Raw genomic sequence first — 21,735 nt, 5'->3', positions numbered from 1 at the left:
GTGATTAGCCGCTGGCTGGAGGCCACACTTGTCGAGGTGAAAGTCGGATTCGCGTGGTGTTGTTTGTGCTGGTCATAGCAGGTGATCGTTAACAATCATGGCAGCTATTAGCCAAAATCGCTTGCCGCGCGTCCTGGACAATATTGTCCCCCATATTACATGCCGTTTTGTTTGCATTCGCTGGTTATCGCACATGCATATTTTTTTCTTTTTCCTTCCTCCTTATCTCTGCCCATCTTGCCTACTTTCCTTGCGGGACTGTTTGTCAGCTAGTGCTAAGAAAGAAGTTAGCCAGTGTGGCCTTTAAAAAGACTGACGACAAACTGAAGATGGCCTATGTCGACTGATTCCAAATGACAAGAAGACTAATTGAAAACTGAGCTTTCATAAACCATAAAAAGCCAAAGAACGAGATTCAACGCCAGCGGCCGTTCTCGCGCGAAAAAGTAGTCTGTTGTTCAAACTTTTCTTTTTACGTTAAAAGAAGCTAATTGCCAGAAAAATCACAAGCACTAGAATTTTGACATCTGGCTAGCTTAATTAGTGAAACGTTAAAAAGTTGTCTTCGTTTACTGTTGTGATCGGCCAGCAGACTAACATAGTACGCCGCGGACCATGGCCCACTGTTAACAACTGCTGTTTTTCTAAGTTGTATCCTACTATAGGCTACATCGCCATTCACTTCCCACCGGGGATCACGGAGTCCTTAATTCTCCAAACGTCCTTCTCAACGTTACAAATTTGAATCGAGTTCAGGAAAAAATATCTCATCTTCAGTTCCAAATTCAACAAAAAACATGTCTTTGGAAGCCGAGTGAACGACTCAATATAGCAAAAAAAAAAGCAGTCAAATTTTACTGAAAACAAAAATTGGGTTGAATCCTTTTAAAACTGAAGTGTCCTCTTGTTCAAATCAACAAGGGCCTCATCTTACTTCACCTGTCCCATAGCGAACCAACACAAAATGCTATGGTAGCATTGTGGTAATTGCTGTTATTGTCTCAGAAACGTTGCATGTTAAACTGCAGGTTAAGCAGCAATTCAAAGTAATGACTAATTAGCACTTGAGCAAAGCGATACGGCTACAAAGGAAAGCCACACTTAATAAGAAACTTTGCAGTTGGAGAAAAATTCGCCCTGCTCCAGGGGCCACACGTCCCTGCCTATCCAGGGAAGTCGCTCTATCAGCAGGGGGTAGGGCGAGGCCGAACTGATCAACTCAAAGCGAAAACGGTGCGGGGCGAATGGTTTAGGGGAAACCACCAAGGTGGAGGTTATTTCAGTAAGGTAGTATGTGCTCGAATTCGGCACGAGACGTTTACGTTCTGCTGTCAACTCTGCTGTAGTGCTGGGAATGAAACAATTAACGAACTCGGGTAACAGATAATGTATAGATATAATGCTATGTATGAAGAAAAAAGGAACGCCGACCAAAAGGTTGTTGTTTACAACGAAGACGTTTCGGCTTCCGTATGGAAGCCGAAACGTCTTCGTTTTAAACAACCTTTTGGTCGGCGTTCCTTTTTTCTTCATATACGGAAGCCGAAACGTCTTCGTTTTAAACAACAACCTTTTGGTCGGCGTTCCTTTTTTCTTCATATACGGAAGCCGAAACGTCTTCGTTTTAAACAACAACCTTTTGGTCGGCGTTCCTTTTTTCTTCATACATGAATCTTCTACCCGACCAGACGAGTTTTCGTCAGACTTTAGATTTCAGACATAATGCTACTGGTTAATGTTGCATGTGCAACGCTAAGGAAAAATTCCTAGAACACGAACTTAAAACAGTGCTGCCGCGAAGGGTCGGTGGTTATGGTGCCCGGCTGCTGACCCGAAACACGCGGGTTCGATCCCGGCCGCGGCGGTCGAATTTCGATAGAAGCGAAATTCTAGAAGCCCGCGTACTGTGCGGTGTCAGTGCACGTTAAAGAACCCCAGGTGGTCGAAATTTCCGGAGCCCTCCACTACGGCGTCCCTCACAGCCACAGTCGCTTTGGGACGTTAAACCCCCCTGAACCATAAACGAATTTAAATCAGCTCCCTATAAAACAGTGAAAAATCTCAGATAAATACAATTGTGCTTCATGCATCTATGGACCAGGCACTGCAGTTCTTACAACACTCCGGCGCCACCTGGACGTAGTCGGACCAGAATACTTTCTTTATCGGCGTCTCGTCTTTTCATCAAACAGAATGAGCGAGCCATTTAGCCTACAAGAGCTCGCCGTCATCATCATCATCGCATCAACCCATCTGCATAGGCTGCACGGATCTCTCATCTGCAATTAGCAGTCCTGCGTCAGCCGTGGCCACCCAACAAACAGCGGGGGGCGGCGCAAAGTTTGGTGGACGGATGAAACAAGAAAGAGCTCTGATAGACTGAAGCGCAGGTGCTGGCGATCGACCGTCTCGGAGAGTTGCACGCGTGAGCTAAGTTCCAGTTTGGCGCAGCACAACACTTCCGCATAGACAGTAGAAAATGCCCGAAGTTTCGGCGAAATCTCAGCGCAGCCAGCTGCAGCTATGTTTGAGGCACTTTCTGCCGAAAGAATGCAATGCAAACCATTTTTTTTTTCTGAAGTACCAAAACGGGCCCTCAGTGTTTATCGGCTGTGAGCGTTCTACACATCCGTTGACCTGTACGGCTCAGCACGTAAATACCAAGAATATTGAAGAAGAAAAAAACTGCCCAATAAGTGCTATCACACGATGCGAATTACAGCGACAGTTGTGTTTCCATGTACGGTATATAAAATGCTGCAGACATTGACTACAGATGAGTTGAGGGCAGTTGTGCTTCCATGTACGGTATATAAAATGCTGCAGACATTGACTACAGATGAGGACCGCAACACCACTCCTGTAGAGTGGCGAATTCCGTCGTTTTTTATTACAGGGGAGAGCGAACGATCGAAGGCGAGGCGCTCAAGCAACCACTGACATGCCTTTTAGGCTGGTACCGTCGGAAGCTTGCACAGCTGCTGCTATAGATTTTGTCTCGTGTGTTTATGCATGGGTAACATCTTCGGACCGCTTTCTTAGATGTCTGCTGCCTGCCTTGTGCCAATTATATACACTGATAAGATAGCCGTGGCAATCCATAGGCGCGCATCTGACAGCATGGCTGCCGTTTGCAGGACATGCAATCACAGGGCACACTTGCAGCGTAACGGTACTACATAATCTCTTTTGAACGCGACTACGATGCAACAATCTCTCTAGCATATCATGAACAGTAAATATTAACACGCGTAACGATCGAAGGATTCTGGTAACGACTATGAAAAAGGTGCGCTGCTACTTTAAGCGATTTTATAAACACTCTTTTTTCATTTCTTAGGGTTTGTACACAGATTTGCTAGTGAACAGTGTTCGTACTTCGAATACAGCACGTTACTCTTGGCACACACGAAAAAAAAAAGTTGCACAGGGTGTTGAACTAGTCAACGTGACTAAGCTTTTGAACGTTGCAAAATGAGGCAATTCTTTCTTTGTATAGTGAGCAAAACAATAAAACTTTGGTGCATGCTGAAAAATCGCTTACGCACAAATTTCGAACAGATGTATCACTTTTGCAGCGATAACAGCACAGCAAAGACGAAACAAAAAACAGGGACTGAAGAAGTTATAGGCGCTGCCTCACAATTGCAATTGAAATCGAGTCATAAAAGGCGCGCACACGGGTTGTATATCAAAGCCCCGACGCACCAATTACACCCCTCCGGATGATCTGAACTCCCTTCAAAGTAGTAACGCGTTAGGAAGGCAAATAACGATGGAAGAAGAGGCAGGTATATGAAGGAAACTACGAAACAGGCCAGTATAGAGAATCAGCCCGTTCAACGCGAGGCATCGCCTTTTTCTTCCTTACCAAAAAAAAAAGGAAGGAAGAAATAATCGTGGCGCTTTGTTCATCTCTGCAGTGATGGTAGCAGGATAAGCAGGATAGCCCATGCTGCGGCGGAATGCAATCTTAAGAGAACTGCGACAGAGTATACTGAGCAACGTTGAGGTGGGTACGCTGACCATGGCTTTTGGCTGAAGAGTACGTATATGCTTCACGTCAGGTAACGTTCGCGGCCGGGACAGTGTTGACGGCTTGAATAGCGCTCCGGAGTGCTGCAGCCAGTTTATAGCGTATACTTGGCCACAAAAGAAAACTTTTTTCAAGTCCAGAATTCGGTCACTCATACAGCAATAGTTTTCATCTTCGTACGTTCACACAGTGAGTGGTCAGTGAACGATTTGTGGCGGATGCATCCATGACTAGAAGGTTTGCAGGCCACTCGGAGAAACGCCACAGGAGGCCGCAGGATTAGACAGCTGCGGAAGGCGCCTCCTGCGCTGTCCGGATTAACAATCTCAAGGTTTCGCACCACTGCAAGGGAGCCTGCGCTGCTGCCAGCTCTTTCAGAGTCGGTGATGATCGCAGCTTGCGGCGCCCCTTTCGACCTCATTCGAACGAGGTAAGGTGCCGCGTAGCAGACCCAGTTCATAGCTGTCGCCTTGGCTTCTTTCGTGGAAGACGTCGAGCATACTGGCGTCATGCCGCAGGAACACTCGGAAGCACAATCCTCATTCGATCACCACTCGGCACGTAACTCGTCAAAAAGGACTCGCAAAATCGGGCTTCTTACGCGCATCCAATTAGCTTCTGAAACACCAGCTGTTCACCACATGGACGCCCGGTGTAGGACGTGGTCAGAAACCCTTGCTTAACCTCTGCAGTCCACCGCTAAACGAATGCTATACTATACCATAACTATGTACAAAAACACCCACTATGAATTCTTATGTTTTCGAGTACCAAAGAGTAGTTCGTTCACTGGTCGACTTCGTCCAGTAGCAGGAACAGAGGAGGAAATCGCCGGACACTCTCACGTCTCATCCAGTCTCTTTTGTACTGTTGTGTTGACTTGCTTTCAAAGTTGACTGAAACTGATCGATTTCGGAGAACTCTCCACCTCCTCCTGTACCCACACGTTGTAGTGCACGGTACTGACGCCTGGTGCAGCCCTGAACGCGACTGGCCCTTTCGATCCCGCCGTTCTATCTGCAAGGAATGGCCCGCCCGGCCGGGAAACTGTTTCCTTCGTTCCCGATCTGACGACAGTGGGCATGGCCTTTTAGAGCAGGGCCTCAAGGGCGCCTCGTAAAGAGATCGAGTGCCTGCTTCGTGGCTAAAGGTCCGTCTCCTTGAGTCCGCCCAGTTCGCACAGCACTTGGCTGTCCAGGCTGATGACCGAGGATGCCCTGCTGGCACTGATGGCCGAGCTGGGCGGCACGGCCAGCAGGAAGTCGCTCGTCGTCGCTGTGGCAGTGGTGGCGACACTTCGCCGACGCAGCTCGGCCTCCGAGTCGGCGTGGCGGCCGCAGCAGGTCAGCGATCCGCAGTGCTTGGCCTGGGAGCACTGCAGAATGCACTGGGAACCCGTGTGCGTCGCCTGCGAGTGTGGGAACAACAAAGACAGGCGGCATGTGAGGAACTCCACCATTACAAAAATGGTCTACAGACAGTCTATAGACTTCTTATCGACTTTATTGCCTTCCTACAGATATTTCTGTCTATTCATAGTCTATAGACTGTCTTAAGATAAATGTCTACGTAAAGTGTATGACCATAAATCTGTAGTCTACGGACTGTCTATGGGATTTTTACTTCCTATAGACTATCCTTTGTTTGTCTATAAAGAGTATATACACTTTATATACAGAAGTCTATGGACAGTCTAAAGCCTGTCTAAAGAAATTTTGTGAGAGTGAGGGCGAAACGGGGACGACGAACAGAGGAAAGGCAGAGCAACACAGCACTGTGCTGCCTTGAATTGCCTCTGTTCACAGTCTTTAGTGCTGTGTTGCAGCAAAGATAACTTCCAACCAGCTCGCCCAGCTTTCTGTCATTGCGTCTCCTTAGTGCGGCCTGTAAGGAACGCATGGCGGCCCGAGCCTGTCAAAACCAAGAGGCCCGCCAAAATCGGTGATCCAAAAGTAAAGGCAAAAAAATATAAGTGCGGAAACTGAAATACAAACTCCAAAGAAAATGCACTGTTTAAAAGAAAATACATTGTAGAAACATAATAGTCATAATAAACTTTATTCCTGTAATAATTGCATACTCGAGGCGGCACAGCTAAGCCACAAGTGGGCTTGTACACTCTAAACACGAATACACGGGAGTAAAAAGGAAAGTAAGCTGTCCTCTAGCCCACTCCCTTTTATAAAATGGAGTGTGCTGGAGAACAGATTTCTTCCCTTTTACTCCTGTTTATAGTGTAAGGCGTCGCGCGGCAGCAGCGAGAACCCAATTAGAGAACAAAACAAAAACGAAGAAAAAGAAAAGCAGAACAAAACCAAAAGAGAAAACCTATGCAAAGGTGCACTAAAAGTTGTACACTAAGATATACAATGCTTAACCAGAGAATCAGGAATAAATACGGAATGTAGGCAAAATACTCTAAAATGTAAGCAACCAGAAAGTTGAAGCTCTCCAGCTTATAATTTTCTAGAGATAATAAAGCATTTCTTAGCTGAATGAGAGAGAGAGATTTTAAAGAATACAATAGTGTGCCTGTTTGTTAACCTGCCATGCTACTGCAGCTGAGGGTGGAGGAAGAGGGTGAAAAAGAGTGAAACAAGGAATAAAAGAAAAGATGGAAGATGAAATCAAGCCTACAAAACACTCGCGCACTCACAAACACACAGGATCATCACAGGCTGTCTATCAAACCCGTGTCCCACTGATAAACTAGTAAGGCTTTTGTCCCACACGCAGCCGAAGCCGCATCACTCCAGGGTCCAAGGAGATGCTTCAGGCACAAGGCGCCGTCCTGGTGGAGTCCTAAAGTACTTGGGTATTGAAAATCTGGCAGCAGCAGAGCAAGTGCCCAAGATCTTCGCAAACACCACATGTCGGGCACAAAGGGAGGCTTGATACACCAATTTTATGAAGAAAGTATCGCGAGGTCAAAGAGAATACATACTATTGATGAAATGGCATGAGATGGTATGGTACGGTAAGAAAATGCAGTTCGTAAACGAAAATGAGTTTTGGCATTTCGCCTTTGCCAAAAGAGGCTGCTATAGCATGCTATGGTATGGTATGGTATGGTATGGTATGGCATGGTATGAGTGTTTATCGTATTCTGTGTCCTCGTCTTTTCGCGCTTTTACGTTCAGCTCGGTATGGTAAGAAAATGCAGGTCGTAAACAAAAAGGAGCTCTGGCGTTTCGCCTTTGCCAAAAGAGGCCGTGGCTTAGCTTGGTTAAGCCTGGTGATTGCGAAGGTCTAAATCTCGCTTTAACAGCATGGTAGGCCGTGAAAGTCCAGTCCGGATAACCTTTTCGTACTGCTCACTGGACACGCCGCTTAGAAAGTCGTTCTTCTCGTTCTTCTTCCGTCTCCGTAGCCCGCTGATGCTTCCTCTTTGCATTCTGCCGAGCTGCCTTGTTCGTAGGCACCATCGTAACATCTGGCTGTATGACTGCCTTGGCGAGAGGAGCGGCGCTGTTTTATACAGCTGGTGTGACGTCACTCTGACCATAGCGCCCCTGGTGAGAGGAGCGGGAGTTAGGCCGCCGTTGGTGGCTACCGCCTCGCCTCGCGACGGCGTGAGATGGGGCCCCGTTTTTACACAGCTGGTGTGAAGTCACACCGACCGCAGCGCCCCTGGTGAGAGCAGCGGGAGTTAGGCCGCCGTTGGTGGCTACCGCCTCGCCTCGCGACGGCGTGAGATGGGGCCCCGTTTTTACACAGCTGGTGTGACGTCACTCTAGGTTACGTGGTGTGACGTCACGCAGCGAGGTCACGCTAAAGGTCAATGGTGCCTACCACCGCCTCGCCACGGAACGGGCTGAAGTGCGACCTAAAGTAGTATTGCTTCGCAATAAAAATGAGCTCTGGCGTTTCGCCTTTGCCAAAAGAGGCTGCTATATGGTATGCTATGCTATAGTATTGTAAGAAAATGTAGCTCGTAAACGAAAATAAGCCCTGGCGTTTCGCCTTTGCCAAAGAAGGCTGGTATGGCATGGCATGGTATGGTAAGAAAATGCAGCTCGTAAACAAAAATAAGCTCTGGCGTTTCGCCGGTGCCAAAAGAGGCCGCCATATGGTATGCTGTGCTATAGTATTGTAAGAAAATGCAGCTGGTAAACGAAAATAAGCTCTAGCGGTTCGCCTTTGCAAAGGAGGCTGGTATGATAAGGTAAGGCATCATATGGTATGGTATAGCATTGTATGGTATGCTATGGTATAGTACAAACATGCAGTTAATAAACGAAAATGAGGACTGGCGGTTCATTTTGCTAGAAGAGGCTGATATTATATGTTATGGTAGGCATGCTTTGGTATGATATGATATAGTATAGAATGGCATGGCATAGTACGTTAAGAAAATGCAGCCCGTGAACGAAGAAGAGTTCTGGCGGTTAGTCTTTGCCAAAAGAGGCTGGTATGGCATGGTAAGAAAATGCAGCACGTAAACGAAAATGAGCTTTGGCGTTTCGCCTTTGCCATAAGAGGCTGGTATGGTATGACATCGTATGACAAGTAAATATGGTTTATAAACGAAAATGACCTCTGGAATTTAGACTTTGCCGAAATAGGCTGATATGAAATAGTAATTTAAGAAAATGCAGCTTGTAAACGACAATTACCTCTTGTGGTTTCTCTTTGTCAAAAGAAGCTGTGATGGTATGGTACGGTATGGTATGATATGGAATGGTATATAGCATAGCATGTGGTATAGGCATACCATATGGTATGCTAACGTAGTATGCTGGTATAGGATGGTAATAAAATGCAGCTCGTAAACGAAAATGACCTCTGGCGTTTCGCCCTTGCCAAGATAGACTGATACGGCGTGGTATGATATAGTATAGAATGGCATGGCATGTTATGGTAAGAAACTGCAGTTCGTTAACGGAAATGAGCTCTGGCGATTCGTATTTGCCAAAAGAAGCTGGTAAGGTATGGTATGTTTGGTACACTATGGTATAGTGTGATATATAGAATGGCATGGCATGGTTAGAAAATGAGCTTTGGCGGTTCGTCTTCGTCAAAAGAAGCAGCAATGGATGGTGTGCTGTGCTGTGGTATGATATGAGAAGAAAATGTAGATCGTAAACTAAACTAAGCTCTGGTGTTTCGCCTTTGCCATAAGAGGCTGGCATGATATGGTAAGGTAAGAAAATGCAGCTCGTAAACAAAAATGAGCTTTGGCGTTTAATTCGCCTCTGCCATAGAGGCCCGTATAGTATGCTGTGATAAGAAAATGCAGTTCGTAAACTAAAATTAGCTTTGGCGATTTCTCTTTGCCAAAAGAAGCTGATAAGGTATGGTATGCTTTAGAATGACATCACATGTCATGGTATGGTAACAAACTGCAGTTCGTAAAGGGAAATGAGCTGTGGCGGTTCGTGTTTGCCAAGAAAGGCTGGTGTGATTTAGTGTGGTAAGGTATTATATAGCACAGAATGACATGGCATTGTTTGGTAAGACAATGCAGCTTGTGAACGAAAATGAGCTCTAGCGGTTTCTCTTTGCCAAAAAAAGCTGATAAGGTATGGCATGCTTTATAATGACATGTCATGTAATGGTATGGTAACGAACTGCAGTTCGTAAAGGGAAAGGAGTTGTGGCGGTTCGTCTTTGCCAAGAGAGGCTGGTATGATGTATTGTGGTACGGTATTATATAGTATGGAAATAAATGGCATTGTTTGGTAAGACAATGCAGCTTGTGAACGAAAATGAGTTTTGATGACGTGTCATGGTATGGTAACAAACTGCAGTTCGTAAAGGGAAAGGAGCTGTGGCGGTTTGTCTTTGTTAAGAGAGGCTGGTATGAAGTATTGTGGTATGGTATTATATAGCATGGAATGACATGGCATTGTTTGGTAAGACAATGCAGCTTGTGAGCGAAAATGAGTTTTGATGACGTGTCATGGTATGGTAACAAACTGCAGTTCGTAAAGGGAAAGGAGCTGTGGCGGTTTGTCTTTGTTAAGAGAGGCTGGTATGATGTATTGTTGTATGGTATTATATAGTATGGAATGACATGGCATTGTTTGGTAAGACAATGCAGCTTGTGAACGAAAATGAGTTTTGATGACGTGTCATGGTATGGTAACAAACTGCAGTTCGTAAAGGGAAAGGAGCTGTGGCGGTTTGTCTTTGTTAAGAGAGGCTGGTATGATGTATTGTGGTATGGTATTATATAGTATGGAATGACATGACATTGTTTGGTAAGACAATGCAGCTTGTGAGCGAAAATGAGCTTTGGCGGTTTCTCTTTGCCAAAAGAAGCTGATAAGGTATGGTATGCTTTAGAATGACAGGACATGTCATGGTATGATAACAAACTGCAGTTCTTAAAGGGAGAGGATCTGTGGCGGTTCGTCATTGCCAAGAAAGGCTGGTGTGATGTATTGTGGTATGGTATTATATAGTATGGAATGACATGACATTGTTTGGTAAGAAAATGCAGCCTGTGAACGAAAATGAGCTCTGGCGGTTTCTCTTTGCCAAAAGAGGCTGGTATGGTATGGTATCGTGTGACAAGAAAACGCTGTTCGTAAATGAAAATGGGATCTTGCGGGTTCTCTTTGCAAAAAGAGGCTGGTATGGTATGGTATGGTATGGTGCGGCCTGGGATGGCATGGTATGGTATCGTGTGGCAAGAAAACGCTCTTCGTAAATGAAAATGAGCTCTGGCGGTTCACGTTTGCCATAAGAGGCTTCCTTGTTAGATGGAGAGAAAATAATTATTAAAATTCTAATACTATAAGCTACAGTACAAGCTACAAAATATTGAACCAGAAGGAGGTCAAAATGCAATTTTACTCACTTGATTCGTATGTTATTATTTTTCACTGATAAAAAAGGTAGGAGGATGTATACCCGTCAACGCGACCGACGGCTGTATATCAGCGCGGTCGTTTGATCGGTTACATTACAAACACAACTCTCGAATATTTTCTGCTTTCCTCATTTTTGCCAAGCAGTAAGTGGCCCCTAAACAGCGGCTGTGCATCCAGGTTCAAGGGGATTGTTGCCATTGTGCAACCCCCTTGCTGCGAGGCGTTTAATATTTATCTCTTAAATTCATTTGAATCCCATCGAATCTCTTCTCTCCGAGCCTATCTGTTCGTGCAGTCTCGCTGTCTACACAGTGGAATAAGCAGCTGCATTGGTTACAGTAAGAACTGCATGAGCGTTTTCTTCCTGAATAAACAGCAGCGTCGCTGTAGTATTTTCTATTGTTACGACAGAAACTGATGTATTGACGTAAAATGAAAATACGCTGCAGAGTCAGGAATTCTTGTCGTAACGTCTTAATTATATAGCATATTCTCCTGGTGTCGCGACAACACCGGCTCTGTCGTGATTGTAGAATTTTCGTCGCGTCGACAGAGCCTGTTGCGACATAGCCACCGTGCAATACTACAGAAAATGCTGTCGCTACAAGAATTTCTAGCTTCACGACAGGACGACATATATATATTTTTTTTTTTCGCACGTTATAACGCATTCTGCCTTCATTTTCAACCGGCAGGGAAAACCGGTCTTATTTCTACTTTTGTTAGTGTAACCACCGGAGTTAGAGCAAAAATGCTGCCTGGCAGAAAATGTCTGACAGACAATCAGTTGTTTCAGCGCGGTCTGCTTAGCTGCTGGTTACAAATGGGCAACTTGATCGTCTGTGGATGGTATTTAGTAGCAACTGACATTTGACTGCCACACCGTCCCAGCGCGTTCTGCGAGTTTGGATGTTAACCAATATTTGTGCCGGTAAACCACGGTTCCTACGAATAAAGACACAAACCTAGGAGGCAGCAGCTTCCTGCCTTTCCTCCTCCTCCTCCTCCTCCTCCTCCTCCTCCTCCTCCTCCTCTCCTTCCTCTTTGATGGACGTTTCTCTGTCATAGCGAGGAAATCCAGCAAAAGCAACATCTTCGTACTTGCATTGCTAGAGAATTACGGCGCTCCTCTAGGATGACATTTTTACCCCCATATGCGGAGTCATGGCACCCACAAAACGTTCAAAACTACGTTTTGTCTGCTACGCACGAAACGTATGTGCGCGTCAAACGAAACGCGAGCAAGACAAGTGAAACGCGAACAGCAAACGGAGAAGTTCTCAGTCGAGGGAGACTCAGTACCAAGGCAGTTCATTTTCACACATCGAGGACGCGATGACCGCCCTATGGTATAGTGTGCACGGACCCTGCCTACTATTCAACATCCAGCCGCTGATCTTTTAATGTTTTTGCGTGCGCGTTTCATTTAACGCTGATGGTTTGTACAGGCGGCTACGATATAAAATGGAGCACGTTATCGGCATTCGACCAATTATATACCCTGACGAGCGAAAATCGCAGTTTTTCCTTTGTTCTAAATAGCTTTCCTTTGAGCAGATAATGCCCATGAAACATTTTCGACTTCAGCGCACGAGTAATAACAGCGTTCGCTGTTGTGTGCAAAACTGAGCGTACACTTTCACATCGGAGCTATTTGTACATGCACATGCACCAGCTGCCACAGCGCGATGACGTCAGGTACGGACAAAAAAGAAAAGCTAATAAAAACACCGAGCGGAGAGCGCGTTACGATGAATAAGCATGATCGACTGCTGCACAACAGCTGCGCCTGTGTGCAAGTGCGTGCGTGGTTCGTGAGCGCGCTGTGTACATTGCGTGTAAAGTGTGTGCGTGTTGCCAGGTCCGCACACCTCGCAGCAGCCGCGATGAGCGGCGCTGTTGGATCGGAGAAACGACCCTGCACACCTTCCAGGGACCCCGGAGGGGACCTCGGGGCAAATATAACGTTAACGTTTAACTGCTCCTTCGCTTTATCGGCCGCTCTCAGGCGCACACCAGCAAGTTCTTCCTTTCGGGGCAGCTGCTTCCCTTCCCTCCCCTTTCCTCTCGCTTTCTTCTTTCTCTCTCTTCATCGCTCGCTCTCACAACCACCTAAGGCGCTCGGCGGAAGGTTCGCGCTTCGGTGCGACAGGGTGTTTTTTATAGCCGCCATTTCATTTTTCGCACAGCGCTCGCATTCTGCGCGCGGACGGTGCTTTATATACACGCTGCAGGGTTGATGTACGAGCGCTGCTGTTATCTCCGCCGGGGGCAATGGCTGCCGCCGCTGTGTTCACAAACAGGATCCAGAATTCTGCGGTCTCCGCGGGCGATGCAACACACGATCTTTTTCCTGCTTTCTTGCCTCAAATTTTATTTCCGGATTTGGAACTGAAGCTTCGACGGCTGCTTATGGCACGCCCATCGGTCGCTCTCTCTTAATTGATCTCTTAGGTAAACATATGGCACAGAGAGGGAATCTGCTCTGTGCGCGTGCTTGGGGGAGTGCAATTCAGTTTCGCCATTTAATCACTCGAGTGTTTCTGCTTCTCGGCAGTGAACTCGGCAAGAACTTGGCACTCCGACTGCCTATGCGGAAAGCAGCGGGATGCTAATCTTCGCAGATCAGCCGAATGTGCCGAATCAGCCGAGTGTGGTGCTATTAGTCCATTTTTAACGCCAAACATGGCTGAGTGGTATGGCACTGACTTACACGGTATAGACAGCTGACTGAGTTGTTGGTTGGTTTGAACGCAACGAGATATGATGCAGAAGGCGCCTCTCGCGGCGAGGAGCTACAACGGCTGCAATCCGATCGCGGCGGCGGGTTGTGCTGCGTTTTCAGTTTGCTAGGACTTCCAATTTTAAACATAATTTATTGCGTTGTTGACTGCAAAGGCATGCATATGTGATATTTTCTCAGGAACTCGGTTTGACAGCTCCAGTCGCTTGATCGCTTTTGCCCCGCGCAAATGTTGCAACATACAAACTAGCGTTTGTCTGTTACCGGAGAATGAATGTAGGAATGCAACTTGCATGCAACAACAATAAAGATTTGGCCTCCATTCGTCACTCAAGAATATGAAGCAAGCATTTTTTCGCCGGTGCCTTAGGTGAAAGCAAATGAGCAGATCCACTCGCCTTACCGCCGCTGAGCTGCATGTGTTGTGAAAGCGACACTGTGATCCCTCGAGGAAATCGTTGTATTACTAGACTTTTTTGAAAGCAAAAAAATCCTTCGGAACTTATTTGTTCTGCACACAAACTCTCACAGATCTGTTAAACCTGCCGTGATTCCTGCCCCTTTCGAAAACCAATATATGCAAATTTCAGAAGACAACGACACACGGCGAAGGTACTTCTGCTGGGGAAAATGTTTTTACAAAATCATGAGCCAGCCCGCCGTGCCCTAAAAAATGCAGCATGCATGAACCACTGGAACAAAAAATTACGAAAATGAAAATAGCTTTAGAGGATCTTTTCAAAAGCACCCGAATGCTTTCCTTCGCCTGGCTTCAAAGCGCATCATTATTTTACTACTGGATCACTACAGCTCGTTGCGAAGATGCTGCAAATATCTTTGGTTGCTAAACTGTTTTGAAGAGGCTTATTCCAGCTGGTCGCAACAATTCTTCGCGCGCTTCCTGTTGAGATGCCTCTCTTTATCGATCGCGCAATGCTGCCTAGTCTGCTACACAGGCTGCGCCTGAGCAATCCTGCATTTCTCTCGCCTCTGCTGGCCATGGGTGGCGCTGGCTGCTAAGCGATCGCGGCGGCTCCTAGCGAATGCCTGCTGCAGGACAGAAGACGAGATGGACACTACAGCAGGGTGTAGGGGAGAGTGTAGCGAAAGCGACATTTTGTTACTTAGCGCCCACTGACTTCTGAACGCGCTGAACGTGTAAGCACATCAATAGGAAATTCAGCCGGCATGACTCCCCACATGCCCACTGAAGCTAAACTTGGGGCTGGCGAGGCTAGCTTTTCTGAGCAGAGGTGAAAATTGCAAATTGAGCCTTGATGAACAAGAAATCAGTCGAGAAAAGTGACAGGCGACCAATGCGACTGATGCAGAGACGTATGCGTTAGCTTTGCGACTCCGATTGTGGGACCAATTTCTGCCGCAGAACTGAGTTCACCCACACAAAAGGCAATTAAAGTTTAGGTTTGAGAAATAATTTACCTGCCCGTTGCTCAATTTGTTCAAATCGGATGTCCAGAAGACACCAAGTTTCCTCTTCGCTGGTGGTACTGAGCTTTCCACTCTTTTGGGCAAACCGCCAACGACACTGGACCCTTCTAACGCCAGCGCATTAACGCTCTGCCCTCCTCTCCACTTTAAAACTGGTGGTTTTTGATGAAAGGAAACGGTGCAGCAACTGCCTGAATTCCCGGTGGACACCTCAACCCCGCCGTACGGGAAAGGATAAATAAAAGAGTCGAAGAAGAACGGTAGAAAGAAATGCTGGAATGGCGAGCGCCGGAATAATTTCGGCCACCTGGGGATCTTTAAAGTGCACAGACATCGCATCGCGTTCATTAATTATTTTGATTATTCTTTTAGCAGCGATCTACGCATGGCAATGCGGCAATGTGGTGTTCTGCAGGGTTTAAAGTAATGATAATGATTAATTGCTTGCTCCAAAATTCTGCGCTTGATTTATTGCCCTTTAGGACGGTCTGAAGTTTAAGAGACAACATTGATAGCCGAGTGGAAAGAAGAAAACATGAAGAAAGCTGTGGAGAGCATCAATCAGCGCTGATGCCACCAGGAGTATATTGGTCTCCCTAAAGTCGCCCACCGGAGAACAGTAAAGAAAATGAAGGAATACGGGAGGAACAAAATGCGCAAACTCTCTCTCTCTCTCTCTCTCTCTCTCTCTCTCTCTCTATATATATATATATATATATATATATATATATATATATATATATATATATATATATATATATATATATATATATATATATATATATATATATATATATATATATATATATATATCGGCCTGTTCAGCCTGACATAAAACCACGTCCAAAGGGTGGTGTACACGTACTGGGAATTGAACCAAACTGGATGTCCATTCGACAGGCGAAAGAGAAACAACCATGACACTAAAACGGCAAAAGGTCGCGAAATATGCAAGAAATTAAAAAAAAAAAAAACTCGCAACGCCAAGTCACACGCAAAGCATGGATGTGGAAGTGCTTAGTGTGTATAATAGGTCAAATCGCAAGCAAGTCACTGGTTATGTCCGGATGCAGTGTTTTCCCAGCTGGTAGGCTCATAAAGGCAGTCTTGCACCCGTAGCGTCAACTTCGCGCAGACTGACTGCAAAACTGAGTAATATCTTAATTTTGGAAGAGCGTCTCATTTTCCCCACGCACTGTCACATTTTACCCCGCGAGGTGGGGCAAAATGCGATATTTTGAATTTTTTAATATAAAATTTTACGGTGTTCTACTTCAGGTGGCCGTTTCATATTTAGTGAGCCTGAACGGTAGGAAGCAATTTGGCAATATTTGTTCGTTGATACCTCCGAATAATAATAAAAAAATAGAGCGATTATCTGCAAATTTGTGCCGCGTTTTGTCCCACTATCTTCCTATAGCTAGTGTTCTGTATCACAGTCTACTCCCGGCGGTACCACGCCTGTATTATTGGGCCGAACATAATTTACCCCATCTGAAGATCGAGTCAGTTTGGCGTCTTTCACCGAGCATTTTTGAAAAAAAATCTCGTGACATTCGAAAACTAGCGACCGAAGAAAATGGATGCCCAACAGCGAAGCAGGCTGCAAGAGCCAAGGTAGGGTAGCTAACCCGTGTGCGCGACAGCCAGTGCTACGCGTAGCTTCTCAATCAGCGGCTGCAAACGCCGGGCGTGCGAACGTCCCCGTCTTTTCAGACGCACCGATATGCGCGCCAAAGCGCCAGTAAAAAGAGAAAGCGTCGTATAAGAACTAGGCGGGTCGTTGTGTCTTCTCTTGAGCTTGAGTGTGCTGTATTTGACTTTCCTCTGCACTTTGCCGCGTTCTGGAACCAAACTTTTATTTCACTCTCCCGAATTTTATGGCTACTGTGACGCGAGAAACGGTCTAGAGCAGCTCTATGCCGTTCAGCACGGTCTCTCTAGATGTGTATACAGAACGGCGATCGGAAGGCCTTCCTGAGTGCAAAGAGGCATTCTGTAAGTGCGTCGTCAATTGTAATTATAGTCTCATCCGGGGAACGAAATGCTAGTTATTTGGCCAGTGACGTACAGGCTGCACATGGCTCTAAGAAACTGAGCTTTCGGACCAAACGCGCAACGGAAGGTTAAAAATGGCGACTAGAAGTCAATCGCACAGAAGCCCTTTTGGTTACTGAGAGGGAAGCAGACTGTCATAAATCTTGAAACATGCCGCTGACGGGTTACCATCACCTCCGGTACTGCCACCAAAGCCAAGTACCAGCAAAGTTCACACAGCCCGACACGGCAGGAGGACACCACGTATATGACGTCATGCATAACATTATGTGCGCTACCAAATAACCTTAAAACATTTCCCAGCACAGAGAAATGAATTGAAGTGAGGGTTTTTTTCTCTTCTTCATGTGTTCGAGCAGAATTCTTGAATAAAGAACCTCCGGCCACTGCATGGGAGGCTGCCAACGCTGTCATATAGATGCATCCTGTGTTACAGGTGTCTTAAAGGTAAGCCAAGAGTTGCGTGCTTTGTGCGCGTCGCGTCGTCAGTTCCTGGCATGCATGGTCGGCCCACACTACCCACGAGGCTAGCTGAACAAAGCATGGTCACCGTTATCGCATGTAACCTACGTGTAGTGCGGGCTGAGCCTGTAATAGGCGTTTATGCACACCACGAAGAACAACAACCGAAGATGTTTTACGGTGCGGACTTGGGGTAGACAGAGATAAATGATATTTAAAGCATATCCGGGGCGTATCTGCCTGTATCACAACCCCGCATTCTTGTTATACCACTGCATACTACGAAGACACTTAAAATTTCCTGTTCTCAGATTTCGTCTTTTGCGCCGTTTCTTCGTGCTCAGAACTCGCGACGTTAGGATGTCTCTTTGTGTCGCTGTCGCTTTCGTAATTATTTTTCTTCTGTACTAGAACGTCAGACAGAGAGCAAAGACAACAACGTTTGTTCTTGCCTTTTCAGAACAAGGGGAAGGAATATGGGGGAGCAGGGCGGGAAGGAGCAGTCATCTTCCCATACTACCCCCAAATAGGCACCCCCCCCCCCCTCCACTTACTGTTTGTCTCTGCCCCCAACTAAGAGGAAACACTACGGGGACGCTTAAGTCACATTAAGGGTGGAATGCGAGATAGAATTAGATTTCACATTTGTCACAATTTCTGCTGCAACTTCTGAGTGCGTTTGCGTCACTTTCTTTACAATTTTCGGTCCATCAAGCGCCTTATTCGGACTGCTAGCTGCAGTAGAAAATATCCGCTATGCTGTGACGGTGCCGACATTTCCGTATATCGCATCTTTTTTTCTGATTTTTGATCTTTTCTCTATCTAGGTTGCTCTCTAGAAACTAGGTCACTCACAACCCGGCGGGCAGGTTGTGATAACGTCACAAGGTCACGCGACCTCTATCTACCAGTCATTAATTTAATTGCCACCTGCCTCGGTGGGCAGGTTGTGCTGACGTCACAAGGTCCCGTGACCTCTCTCAACCATTCAGCGAATTTCGTCTCGGACATGAGCGGGGTTGTGGTGCGACGACAACTCTAATGGTATCGTATTAACAGACTGAAGAAAAGCAGACACAATGAAAGAACGAAGGCTCTCCGATTGTTTCATACAGTCCTTCACAAAGTTAGTTACCCCTGTGAAAAAAAAAGGTAAAGAGTAGTATGTCGCGCCCTTACGTGGCAGAACTCGGGCTGCACCGTGGTGGAGGTGATGCCCTGCTCGTGCAGGTACCGGTTGAGCCGGTCGGCCACGGACGCGTACACCGAGGGTGACTTGAACACGATGTGCACGGTGGCGATCAGGTGCGTGTTGGTCAGCTGCCACAGGTGGAACTCGTGCACGTTCAGGATGGACGGGAACTGCGAAACCGCGCATGCGCGCAAGACGATAGTGCCAGTTCAGCATTTCTTCCCCTTTCTTGACCGTTCGTCAGAGCCGCTGCATAGGCGCAGAAGCGTCGAGGAAAAGCTGACTGCATGATCGTCAGCCTAACTAACTACGTCCACTGGAGGACAACTGCCTCTGCCATATCCCACCAATTAACCTTGTACTGCGCAATCTGAGGCTACTTTATCCCCGCGAACTTCCCAATCCTATCCGGTCACCTGACTCGCTAACGCTCCCTGCTACGCTTGCCCTCTCTTGGTTACGTTAAGAGGCCATGCGCAATTCTTATTGATTTCAACTATGATACCATGAACTCGCGCTTGTTCCTTGCCCCATTCTGCTCTCTTCCTGAATTTGTTACACCTATCATTTTCCTTTCCATAGCTCGCAGCGCTCTACTCAACTTAATTTGAAGCGTTTTCGTTAACCTCCACGTTACCGTCCCATAGGTAAGTACCGGCAAGATACAACTGTTGCATACTTTCTTCTTGGGGTTAATGGTAAGGTGCTATTCATCACCAGAAAGTGCCGGCAAAATGCAGTCGCCCATTCTTTCTCGCCTGAACTCTCGCGGTCTGGGTCAGCGCTTACACTACCTGCCCTAATTATATGTATTCCCCGACAATTTCCAATGCTTCACTGTCTATCGTAAACTGTTTTGCACTTCCGACACTACTGAACACTACTTGATATTTCTTCATATTAACTTTTAGGCCCACTGTTAGGCTTTGCCTGTCTAGGTTCTCGATCATGCTTTCCAATTCATCCCCTGAGTTACTCAGCAAGACTGTCTCACTGGCGATTCGGAGATTATTACGTGTTCTCCGTTCACTTTCCTTCCAAACTCTCTCCAATACAATTCTCTGAATACCTCCTGCAAACACGCAGTGGATAGTACCGGATGGATAGTATATCTCCCTGCCCGACACCCTTCCTGATTGGAATTTAATCACATTCCCTACGAAGGACTATGGCTGCTGCGCAGCCGCTAAAGATATTCTTTAGTACCTTTACATATAAGTTGGCTTAGCAGCTAGGAAAAGGAGCACACAGCGTGGGCGTGACGTACATAAAGCTGAAATTAACGAGCGCCCTGGCCAGCACTGCAAGTCGTATGTTGATGATGATTATGAATTTTTATGGGGCAAGGGCATCTATGGCCAAAGAGTGCCATGACACAAGGTATTTTCGCACTTCTCAAAGTGGGGTCAAAGACCCATTTCCCAAGCATTTCACCCTAAATTGGCCGAGCACCAGACCAGGGGAAAGCTTGTACCCAATGTATCACCGGTGGGTACCCGGCGGCACTGGGGATCGAACCCTGCACCTCCCGCATGCGAGGCGTATGCTCAACCACTCGGCCACCGCTGCGGTATAAGTCGTATGTAACCTGATTCTCTTCGGCAGATCCCAAAATGTGCAGAAGAGTATCCAAATGACCGAAGGCTTCAGCACTGGCCGAGCTTTAATTCTATGCAGCAGGTAAAGTGATACGTCAGTTAAACACGTAACAGACGACCTAACGAGTTTCCCTCGATTTACCGAACGGAATACGTTGAAGTATTTTTGTAACACTGCGGAGAATGCTCATGCACTGCCTTCTCACCTCTTCCATGATCTTCATCTGCATCGTGCCGATGTCCACGTTATGAGGAACGTTCTGAAGCAGGATGAGACCCGACTCCTTTACTGCATGGAGGTAAATAAAAGAGGGAGGAAGGAACAGAACATCCAGGCTTATTATTTCCGCGAATTAGTTTATATCCCGGTTCCAACCGTGGTTTACAGACAACCAGCACTCCATGCGAGCGTGCATCATCATCATCGTCCCGTACAGTAGCGATACTCACTGCGCGGGTACGAGGTGCAAATGAGTATGACGACCGCCACCAGGGCCAGCACGGGGTCCACGTACCGCGGCAGCGCCCCTTCGCCGAAGAGGACGGCGCATGCGCAGCCCACCACCAGCAGGCAGCCGCCGCACATGCGCATCGCCTCCACCAGGGACGCGCGCCAGCCTGCAGCGCGCGCGCAACAGAGCGCAGTTGCGTCAGAGGGCATCGTGCGTCACTACAGGAGGCGTCAGGCCCGCGGGACAGGTGTCATCCTGCATCAGCTTGCAACCAGTGCTCGAGGAAATCGGCTCAGACTAACCGCCGCTGGGAGTTGTTGAAGGGTTGTTTAATAGACGGTGCAAAAAATTAGGGTAAATTTATTACAGGAAGACATTTAGACCCTACCAACAGGAGTACTGGAACGTTGCTTTCATGTAGCACGTTTTTTGCAGTACTTAATGAGTAGTTATGCCTTTTGAACACGCCAGTACCCGTTCCTTGTTTACAGGAGCAGCCCAACGGCTTCAGCACTGACTCGAACAGTTAATGATGGGATTTTTGGTCCATTCAGTGTTACTTCAAAACAAAAGAAAAGAGTTCGCTCTTTCAGAGTCCGATCTGAAACTCTGCATGCAGCACAAGAGGTGCGTCTCACTCCGTCCTTCATGGAGCGCGTGGTGCGAGGCGTGGTGGTGGTGCGTGGGCAGCAGGGCCTCCAGCTGCTTGGCGCTGGGCTCGTCGGGCAGTTGGCAGGGCAGCGGGCCCTCCTCTTCCTCCTCGGTGCCGGACTCTGTGCCCACCACGAAGTTGACCTGCACGTCGGTGCCCCGCACGATGCCCAAGTTGCAGCCGCGCCGCACTCGGGTCCCTGCGGGCGCACGACGTCATCGCAGGAACTGAGCGCTATACATGGTCGCTCAATATGAAAGGGAACATGCGAGTGC

General features: G+C 47.0%; 2 protein-coding genes across 7 annotated transcripts in view; both read right to left on the bottom strand.

Moving 5' to 3' along the window:
* The window catches only part of LOC144129284 (eukaryotic translation initiation factor 4 gamma 2-like), a 176,328-nt gene that overhangs the window by 43,919 nt on the left and 110,674 nt on the right, over positions 1-21,735 (bottom strand). The gene's annotated exons all lie outside the window — the stretch shown is intronic.
* LOC144129286 (proton-coupled zinc antiporter SLC30A1-like) overlaps positions 1,966-21,735 on the bottom strand; it is a 61,091-nt gene continuing 41,321 nt past the window's right edge. For 4 of the 6 annotated variants that reach the window (XM_077663307.1, XM_077663308.1, XM_077663306.1 and 1 more), the window contains exons 4-8: positions 21,447-21,659; positions 20,807-20,974; positions 20,563-20,645; positions 18,746-18,928; positions 2,576-5,444 (exon numbers count right to left, since the gene is read on the bottom strand). In XM_077663307.1, coding sequence (XP_077519433.1) covers positions 5,181-5,444; positions 18,746-18,928; positions 20,563-20,645; positions 20,807-20,974; positions 21,447-21,659 — 911 coding nt within the window. In that variant the 3' untranslated portion in view covers positions 2,576-5,180. Of the gene's footprint in view, positions 5,445-18,745; positions 18,929-20,562; positions 20,646-20,806; positions 20,975-21,446; positions 21,660-21,735 lie in introns of all 6 variants that reach the window. The other 2 variants (XR_013313904.1, XR_013313903.1) reach the window with 1 other exon arrangement.

This window comes from Amblyomma americanum, chromosome 4, assembly GCF_052857255.1.
Source record: "Amblyomma americanum isolate KBUSLIRL-KWMA chromosome 4, ASM5285725v1, whole genome shotgun sequence".
NCBI classification, from domain to species: Eukaryota; Metazoa; Arthropoda; class Arachnida; order Ixodida; family Ixodidae; genus Amblyomma; species Amblyomma americanum.
This window is presented reverse-complemented; position numbering and strand designations above follow the sequence as displayed.